The following is a 10530-nucleotide window of genomic DNA, read 5'->3' on the forward strand; positions in this document are numbered from 1 at the left end:
GTGTTTATTAAAATTGTATGTATGAGAAATAACATTTGCGTTAAGTCCATCATGCAGTTTTGAATGCCTGCTTTGTATGAGAATTGTATTTATTTTTACTATAAAGTTAAAGAAAAACTTGTGATTTTTTTCTTTACTTTCCAGAGGAAGTGGAGCTCTTTTATTATCGTGGTTAACTTGACGGAAGCGAGTCCCACTCCCAACTCAGACATTCCTTCCCCCTGGCAAAAAGTCCTCACTGCAACCTGGAGATTGTCCACGTTTACAGCATTGAGACACCGCTGTCCTGCTCCACATCTGCAGCCTCGGCCCGCTGCGAAAAGCGCACAAACGACAACAGACCTTAATTTATTCATTTTTTGGTTATTATTTTTTATTAGTATTGACCTGATTTTGTGAAGAAAATGTTTGCCTGCTGCATTGTCCTTTTTCTCCTCACTACTGTGGACTGCAATCCCAGTCCTGTGTTAGGAGATGTACTCGTGGACAGACACACTATCCCCAAACTCTGTGGAAGAGAAGCAAAAGACGGAGATTTTGTTCGCTATCACTATAACGCCACATTTGTCGACGGGAAAACATTTGATTCGAGGTAAGTCCATCCGTTTTTATCCGAATTGCTGAATGCATTCATTTCTTTTAGCATTTAAAGTTGAATTTTATGCTGCAGAGGCCATACAGCTGAGAAGTTAATTGGTTGTGTCGTTTGAGGAATGTAATCAAATCTGATTACTACGTGTCAAGACTAGTTTGCAACAATAAATCTGTGCACACATGAACTCCCAGATGTAATCATACATCCTCTACAAGTTGACCCACTTCTGACATTTCCTCGGCCTTAGTCAACCTTTTGTTTCCTCCACAGCCATCAGAAAGGAGACGCCAAGGTGGGCCTGCTCGGGGAGGGCCGCCTCATCGCAGGCATTGAGAAAGGTCTGCAGGGCATGTGTGTGAATGAGCGCAGAACAGTCACCATCCCGCCGCACCTGGCCTATGGAAGCACCGGGGCAGGTAAGTGCAAATCCACTAGTGCGTTCTGCACTAGTGGGTAAGATCTGATTTCAGAGACGCATGTATTGGATGTTCTAGTTTTTGCAAAGATTAGATCAAGCACAGCAGATTCTTCTGGAGAAAATCAGCAGTTATCAGATTTAAGTTTGGCCCCAACAAGACTCCAGGTTTTCCATGTTATTTGTGTAATTACAGATTAGTTAATATGCATTACTAAGGCCTTGTCTCATAGAGAATCCCAGTGCCAAAATGTAGTTTAATAGCTTTAATATTTCAGTTAATGCTTAAATAGTGTATACACATGAACATGTTTGTATTAAATAATCATAAATTAACCTATCTAACCAACAGGATAAATCAATATATAAATATAAATCGTAGTTCAAGAACTAAATAAATGGTATAAATTTAATTAAAAAATAAATTTTAAGCACTTTTAGTAGTAGTAAACTGAAATAAATAAAAATAAATGCTAAATAATGAAACTTAATATCTCAGAGTTTTTACCAAAAAAACCACACAAAACAAAATCAAATCTGGGTAATGGCATGCTGGTTTCTGGAGTTCATTGGGGGACAGAGTTATTTTTGCCCCCTACCTCTCAGAGTTTAAAATGCAGTTTGCCAGACTTTAAATAGCATCTGTAAACATCCAGGTCCATGTTAAATGAAAAGAAAAACGCTAAATAAATACCAACAGGAAAGGCCAGTGGTGAATTAACTGGATGGTGCCATGATTTCAAGTTGGGACGTGGCATTTTATTCCTATTAATTCCTATTTGTATTTTATTGCTCAAAGTGTTTAAACAACATGTTGATTGCAGTTTCCATTATTGATATGATCATTATTTATATGATTTTTCTGAAAGCAATTTAATGCAGCATAAATACCCTATCTTGCTGTGTCTTCTAGTTTTTGCAGTTGTTGCATGTGGCTAAAACACAACCGAAACTACATATTTTTTTGGTCTTTGTACTGTTTTCAATTGAGTATATGCCATGAGCAAATAATCACATTTTTAATTTAATTTACACATTTTAAACAACATGCCAATTTTTTTTTTGGAACCGGGGTTGTACATTTAAAGATATTCTTCATTAAGTACCAGTAGGCATGAATATATTCAAAATAATGCAGCTGCCCGAGATTTTTGAGTCATCTTTATTACTCTCATTACAGATGGTCCCTACTTCCTGTTTGAACTGGGGGCTCATTTAGGAAAAAAAGATGACTTAAGATGTTATTTCATTAATGCTTTCACTTTATGTGTGTGGGTTAAAGCATTGGTTTATGTTTAAAATATCTTTATTGTGAAGCATTATTCCCAGGAGTATCTGAACAGGGTGATTTTTTGCTTTTCCTAATAAACATAAAATATCAAAACAAACATCAAGATAAATAAAACAAAACATGACATAATCATATGCTTGAGCAAATGAAAATACAATAAGACTTAGACCTTATGTATTGTCATTCAGTTATACATACACATTTACACATTGAAAGGAATCCCGATGCAGTTGGCTCATAGTGATTGTACTCTTGAATGTAAGATAAATAAAGTATAAATATAAACATATAAAACTGTAAAAATAGAATATTTTATGATAAGGCCATAAATAAATACATAAAAATAATTATAAATAATAAGATAAAATTAAAATAAATAAATAAATAAAATAATAACAATAATAACAATGTAAAAACACAGAATTAAGAACAAATAAAATAGGTAAATAATAATTTTTTAAAAAGAATAAAAATGTATTATTTTCATATCTTCACCTAAAGTAGTTCCACCTATTTGCAAAAAACAAACGAAAAAAAAACCTCAACCCCAAATCACACCTCCAATTCACTCCTTAAAGCATTGATTTCTGTAAACTTTTCTTAATTCTGATGTCTTTGCTGTTTATGTCCATCTAACCATGTCTGCAGGTGACGTGGTTCCTCCAGACACCACCCTGGTGTTTGACATCCATCTGTTGGATCTGTGGAACAAAGCCGACCTGGTTGTCACCAAAACCATCACCACTCCCAAAGCCTGCAAACGCTCCGTGATGCGCACCGACTTTGTGCGCTACCATTTCAACGGCACTCTGCTCGACGGCACTGTCTTTGACTCCAGGTGATTTTTTGGCTTTCGTGACTAGTGTTGACCTGCTCATGAAACTTTATAAAGAGTGACATCACCAAGCTCTAAAACAAATCCCTTTCCCAATGACAGCTCTTTTCTTTGTTTGCGCTGTGTCATCCAGGTATGTTGTGTGTTTGATTTTGCGCTTGTATGAGCCCTACGTAGCTACATCAGGAAGCAGACCCATGACACCTTGGTGGGTGAGGGTTGGCTGATTAAGGGCATGGATGAGGGCCTGCTGGGCATGTGTGTGGGAGAGATCAGACATATCGTCATCCCGCCATTCAAAGCCTACGGAGAGAAAGGATCAGGTAAGCAAAGATGAAGGATAGAGAGCTGAGAGTGCATTTATTTTCTTCACATCTAGAACATGTTTACTAAAGTAGTTAAAGCTCCTATGGTGGAGTTTGTTTGTTTTTTAAACCCCTAGTGAAATGTGACAGTAGCAGAAATATGTTACACAGAAGAAAAATACATGGACAGTTACATTATTTTTTATTTAATCAATTAAGTTACTTCTTCAGCATCTTGTTTCTAATAAATGTACACACGTCTTTTACTTTCTTCAACTGAAATGTTAATAGTTAGCTTTGCTTTCCACCAAAGGCCCAATTAAGCGCCACAGTATATGCTATGGAGTACTATACTATTTAAGTCAGCATTAAATAAATAAATAAATAAATAAATAAATAAGTAAGTCTATGAAATAAATGAATGATGCAATACATGTAAATATTAATAAATATATAAATATAAATCTATAAATATTAGTTCAATAACTAAATAGTTTAAATTTGATTTATAATTACATTTTTAAGCACTTTTAATTGTAGTAAACTGAAATAAATAAATGTTTAATAATGATAAAAGCCTACTGAAATAAAAATAAAATGACATATTTACTTATTGAACTATATTCATATTCATAAATATTTATTTTCAATTTTATTTATAGATTTATTGCATAATTTATTTAATTCAGATTTTATTTTGTAATAGGCATATTTATGAATGTATGTATTATGTATTTATTTAATATTAACTTAAATGGCATTCTCACAATTTAATTTAATTTTTTTTAAGTTAACTATATTTTATACTATAAATATCCTTTCCAGACCATATTTTACATTAAGTAAAATTTGTATTTTTTGTGTTATATTCTGTTAACCCTTAATAGGGCACTCATTGAAATACTTGCAAATTCCAAATTTCAACCCTAGAGAATATTGAAAGATATTACAGATTAAAGTGGTAAATCTACAAGAAAAAAATGCACAGATTTATGAGATTTATAGTGGTGAATTTGCGAGAAAAAAATGCACAGATTTATGAGATTTATAGTGGTGAATTTGCGAGAAAAAAAAAGCTTTTTCCCCCACTTTTTTTCTCGTAAATCTGTGACTTTTTTTCTTGTAGATTTGCCACTTTAATCTAGTAAATTTGCAACTTTTATCTCGAAGTATTACCTCCCCCCACTGAAGTTACCAAATACGGTTCTTCGCCCGATAAAGGGTTAATAGTTACACCTGGTAGTAATAAGCTACAATGTCAAAGTAACTGACAGCATAATAAAAAAACATAATAAAAAAAATCACGAAAACAGAACTCCACTCTGTAGATGTCAGTAGACATGAGGTTTGAAACTCTCCCCCCTCTGCTCACCAGGTACAGAGATTCCCCCCCAGGCGACTCTGGTGTTTGACGTCCTGCTGGTGGACATTCATAACCCAAAGGACGAATTGACCGTTGAGGACCAGGTGGTGCCTGAGTCATGCAAACGCAAGACTGTGGTTGGAGATTACGTCCGCTACCACTACAACGGGAGCTTCCTGAACGGAGTCGTCTTCGACACCAGGTGAGCTCAGGTCACACTGAGAGTGAAGCTGATTATATCTCAGTTTGCAGTTATATTGCAGCCATCTGTACTGTACCTACAAAAAAATTTAAAAACCCTACTATACTGACATATTTTGAGGTTTGAACACAACGGATGACGTGAATGTATTTTTGGGCTCGAGCTGTATATTTTCTTTAAGCATAATTCTAATAAAATCTCTTTAAATTAAATTAAACCATGCTTGTTATTGCCGACAGCTACCAGAGGAACAGCACATACAACACCTACATCGGGATGGGGTACGTGATTGCAGGCATGGACAAGGCTCTGGAGGGAGTCTGCATGGGAGAGAAGAGGAGGGTCATCATCCCTCCACACATGGCGTACGGAGAGCAAGGAGCAGGTGAGTTACTGAAGCTTTTCTTGCTGCGTCTACCCGAATAGATTTTGTAAATTTAAACAGCACATGCACATCCTTTAAAATGAACAGCACAAAAAAAAAGAAAGAAAAAAGTATATAAAATCAGGTTGAAAGAAACAGAGAAGTTGTTTTAATGTTTGTCTGTTGACGTTTTCTATTGTTCATATTTTAGTTGTTCATTGTTTCCTTAATCTATATTTATATTTAGTACTTTGTTCTTTTGCACCAATACTCCACAGCAAATTCCTTATATGTGAAAACTTAGTCAGCAATAAAAAATTGCTAATTCGGAAAATAAATAAATAAATAATATATAAAGTAACGTAATATATATATATATATATATTTTTATATATATATATATATATGTATATATATATATATTTTTATTTTTTTATTTTTTAATTGTACAGGAATATGACATGTAACGTAATATATATGTAATATATTAATATATATATATATATAAATATATATTAATATATATAAATATATATATATTTTTTAATTGTACAGGAATATGACATGAAATAACAAATAGAATAAACAGATGAAACAACAGCCTAGATACATTTTAATTATTATTATTATTATTATTATTATTAATAATAATAATAATAATAATAATAATAATAACTGTTGGTTAATTGTTTTACTTCTGCACTGACACAGACCTAACTTTCTGGAAAAATAACTCATTAAAATTCTATAATATAATTGTATGTCTTTATTTGTGGTTGAAACATGTGAATCACATGATTCAAGAGCATAAAATGAAGATGCAAGATAAGATAAGATACAAGAAAGATGGGACTGCTGAAAAAATCTTTAAGTGTTTACAACCTTATTGTATTAATACTTGCAATAAAGTAAAGAGCTCCAAAATAATGGGAAAAAGGGCAGTTTTAGCTGTTATTGTTCAGCAAATATCAACACTGAAACAATACGTTTATCAACAGATAATTCACTCATCGTTCATTCATAAAATGTGAAAATATAAATATAAATACCAAAAAATAAATAATCACTCTGGGAAACTGTGTCATTTCATTTCATTTCATTGAATAAAGGTTAATTAGATAAATAAATGATGATGATCAAGAGTTGCAATTAGCCAGATAATCGGAACAAATGATGTGTTATGAAAGGTAAATTGAGTCTGAATATGAACAGAAATTTCCCAGCACTGAGTTTCTATGGAGGTTAAATAATTCTGTGTGGTTTGTTTAGGTGGTGTCATCCCTCCCTCTGCTGTGCTGGTGTTTGACATTCACGTCATCGACTTCCACAACCCCAACGACACCGTGAACGTCCAGATTATCCACAAACCCGAGACGTGTAACGAGACCACGGCAGAGAACGACCTCGTCCGCTACCACTACAACTGCACCCTCGTGGACGGCACGCCGCTCTTCTCCTCGTGAGTCATGCAGGCATCACGTTATTTTTCACACTGATGTTGTATCACCACTTTTAATTTGTCCAATTGACTTGTCCTTAGGCACGACTACGAGCACTTTCAGGATGCAACGCTCGGGGCGGACAAGGTGATCGACGGGCTGGATGAGGGGCTGCGAGGCATGTGTGTCGGAGAGAAGAGGGTGGTGACGATACCGCCTCACCTCGGCCACGGAGAAAAAGGAGGTGAGACCGGAAGCATCCCCACTAAGTGTTGTTTTCCCCATCCATACAAAAACGCAGTTTATGGTTTCATCCATTGATCAGCATTGACTAAATATTTTGTAAACAAAGTTTAACTTGATTTCTTCTAGTTTTTGTTTAAATTCATATTAATTCTCATTATTAGCTACCCAAGATCTTCCTTGTTTTTGTAAAAAAAAAAACAACAACAAGTTTTAAGTTCAGTTTACATTTTGAACTGCCTTGTCATTTGCAAATGCCTTCATCATTTCAAGTGTTTATTGTAAAAAAAACAAAAACAGATGTTATTCCCCCATTGTGAGTATACATATCAAAATTGCATCAATGTTGCTTTGAGGTGAGAATATTTTATTTAAAACACTGACAGGCTTCTTAAAGTCCTGAGCAACAAGTTGTTGTTTTTGTACAACCCTGATGCCAAAGAAAGTTGTAAAAAGGAAATAAAACAGTGATCATTTTTGACATATATTCAGTTGAAAGCTGTTCAAAGACATACAGTCATGGAAAACATTATTAGACCACCCTTTTCTTCAGTTTCGTTTTAATGCCTGATACAACTTAAGGTACATTTGTTTGGACGAATATAATGATAACAACAAAAATAGCTCATAAGAGTTTAATTTAAGAGCTGATATCTTGCCATTTTCCGTGGTTTTCTTCATAATAACCAAAATCAATCATTACATTTTTGTTGTTATCATTATATTTGTCCAAACAAATGTACCTTTACTTGTACCAGAGACATTCCTAAACTTCTGAATACTTTACCGTCACATTTTTTCACAAAATGGTGAACCTCGCCCTATCCTGTCATGATACGATCAACTGTTATCAGTTAAATGTTTCCAACTAATGTTTTAAAGCGTTCCACGACTTTCTCAGTCTTGTTGCCCCTGTCAAAACTTTTTTTTTTAATGTGTTGCAGGCTTCAAATTCAGCATATTAAAAAAAACATGAATTTGATGAGGTAAAACCATAGACTGTATATAAATAAGGTAAAACGTAAAATATATAGTCTTTGTAGTGTTTTCAATTTAATATAGGTCTTAAAGGATTAGAAAAATTTGCGCATTACATGTTATTTTTTACACAGCGTCCCAAATTTTTTGGAACTGCGGTTGTAATAAAATTTAGTTTAACAGTGTTAAGATCAAGAATACCAGTCGATTATCAGTATGAACTGTCAGGAAGGATCAGTTGAACAATTATTCTATCAATTGTTTCAGTCATTGTTCAAGCCAATGCCAAACATTTGCAGATTCTAGCTTATTTAATTAATGTTTTTCATGACTCTTCATATATAATTTACTTCCCCCCTATTCTTTAGCTGCTGGTGTGCCAAGCAGTGCTGTGTTGGTCTTTGACATTGAATTGGTGAGCTTTGAGAAAGGTGTGCCGCCTGGGTACCTGTTTGTGTGGCTGAAGGACAGCCCTGCAGACCTGTTTGAAGCCCTGGACATGGACAAGAACGGGGAGGTGCCCCAAGAGGAGGTACGTTACTGCCGACAGTATCCCCACCAGCTGCATTATTTCACATGGCAGACGGAGAAGTTTTCTTTATGGAAGCTTTAGATTTCCTGTGCAAAAACTGGATGATTGGTAATGATACTTTTGGACGTATTATACTATAACCATGATCAACACAACATTGTATAGCGTTTACAGGCATTTTTGGACAAACAACAATATGACCATTTTTTGACATTTTTAAACATACTATACTTGGGCATTTTTTTTTATTTTTAGGGCCCGAGCAGGCAACGAGGTCCCTATTGTATTTCTAATGATTTTTTTTTCTTCTTCCTAAATGATTGCATTTTTCACTGCCTGAACATACCCCAAAAATATGAAAAAAAGTCATAGTATAATAAGTTATCAAAAATGTTATTAAAAGTCATAGTATAGCTGCCACATCACAATGTTGATGATTCTCTTTTATCTCTCGATTGCTTTAGTTCGGAGAGTTCATCAAACTGCAGGTGGCAGAAGACAAAGGTCGCATTAAGCCTGGAGTTTCCATGCAGCAAGTTATTGAAGACATGTTCCACAACCAGGACCGAAATAGTGATGGGATGATCACAGCCAACGAGCTCAAACTGAAAGTCGAGGAGGACAAGGAACGGGAAGAGGCGAGGCATGAGGAGTTGTGATGAGGACAAATGCTTTCATTCTCGCTCAGGGATAAACCCAAACACCTTAAAAGCAAGCAACGAGAGACTTTTTCCAGACGTTATCATTGTTTAATATTTTCTGTACCACATTGGACAGTCTTTTTGAATGACAAGGAAAAAGTGCAAAGGGTCTGTTTTTGTGGAGTTCTGTGTTGTATGATTGTTTGTATTTGATATTTCAGAAAACCAAACAAGCACCTTTATTTGTCCTTGAAAGTCATGAATTAAAATATTTGTAAGAAAAATAAAATTGTTGTTTACTGTGTTGTTTATCCCAGCTAAGGGGCATTTTTAATTTTTGGACATACCATTGGCCTTCTTTCCTCTCAGATTTAGACAGGACTGAGCAGGTGATCAGAGGGCCACTGCCTGTTAAGGAGAACTTTTCATTCCCCAAAAGGCATTATAGCCCAAGTTACCATTATCACTATAACTATAGACAGTTAGTCAATGGGGAAAAAGTCAAGCGGAGCTGGCTGACTTACTTATTCAAGTAGTAAATGTGTTATATGATATGCAGATATTTCTAAGTGATTTTTATTTGTTGTTGTACTTTATTGTTGTTCTTGTGCTACAACTTATTTTTGCACAATGCTGTTGTAGTTTTTGGAAGCCAAAAATAACAAACCAGATGACACTTTTACAGTAAGTACAATGCTTTACCATTTGGATTGTTGTATAAATGAACCCCAGGTCACTATTGTAGTTGAATGTGCTACATTTTGAGATTAAAAACCATATGTGACACTCTGGACATTATTCATTCATTGGTATTATTTGTATTATTATTGCATTGGTATCCATTATGTAATTAACTGTGTCACCCCCATAAATGTGTGAAGACATCAGGCTGACAATAGGATAATGTAAACAACACTGCCAGAGCCGCAATGAGTTTGTAGTAGGTGTGTGAATGATCAACAATCAATATTATTGGCAGAAATAGAGGGCCCCAAAATTGAATTTTGCTTAGGGCCCCATGGAGGCTTGGGCCGGCTCTGATAACACTTAAGGCAATGAAATTCATAGGGGTGGTATAGACTGGCCCCTGTAACGCACACACCCCGACGGCAGCATGCCCCGACAGGCGTGTACTGCGAGGGCCCGTTCAGTACTGCTTTTTCGTGTTTTTTGGGTTTTTGGGACATACTAAGCTATGATGATGATCAACGCAATATTCTAAAATAAATTGTGGCATCCCATAATATGGTGTTTGCTTTTTTTGGACAAACTATACCTCCACATATATCAAAAGACTATAATTGGCCCATTTTAAGCATTTTTAGGC

General features: G+C 34.9%; 1 protein-coding gene across 2 annotated transcripts; it reads left to right on the forward strand.

Moving 5' to 3' along the window:
* Positions 1-77: 77 nt before the first annotated feature.
* Positions 78-9492, forward strand: fkbp10b (FKBP prolyl isomerase 10b). Of its 2 annotated transcripts, none has more exons than XM_059324118.1 (10): positions 78-592; positions 866-1011; positions 2950-3139; positions 3323-3459; positions 4817-5006; positions 5246-5391; positions 6640-6829; positions 6911-7053; positions 8399-8562; positions 9027-9492. In XM_059324118.1, exons 1-10 carry the CDS (start codon positions 405-407, stop codon positions 9219-9221), a joined length of 1689 nt encoding a protein of 562 aa, XP_059180101.1. In that variant the 5' UTR covers positions 78-404; the 3' UTR covers positions 9222-9492. The 2 variants fall into 2 exon arrangements, with proteins under 2 accessions (XP_059180101.1, XP_059180100.1); XM_059324117.1 differs by having other exon boundaries at positions 79-592; positions 3314-3459.
* The last annotated feature ends 1038 nt before the right edge of the window (positions 9493-10530 follow it).

The sequence above is a fragment of the Centropristis striata genome, chromosome 21 (genome assembly GCF_030273125.1).
Source record: "Centropristis striata isolate RG_2023a ecotype Rhode Island chromosome 21, C.striata_1.0, whole genome shotgun sequence".
NCBI lineage: Eukaryota > Metazoa > Chordata > Actinopteri > Perciformes > Serranidae > Centropristis > Centropristis striata.

Excerpts from the sequence above, each read along its gene's own strand:
- fkbp10b (XM_059324117.1), top strand. The coding sequence starts at position 405 with ATGTTTGCCTGCTGCATTGTCCTTTTTCTCCTCACTACTGTGGACTGC. Across the intron at positions 5,007-5,245 it reads GGAGTCGTCTTCGACACCAG|CTACCAGAGGAACAGCACAT; the intron begins GTGAGCTCAGGT and ends TATTGCCGACAG. Across the intron at positions 8,563-9,026 it reads GGGAGGTGCCCCAAGAGGAG|TTCGGAGAGTTCATCAAACT; the intron begins GTACGTTACTGC and ends CGATTGCTTTAG.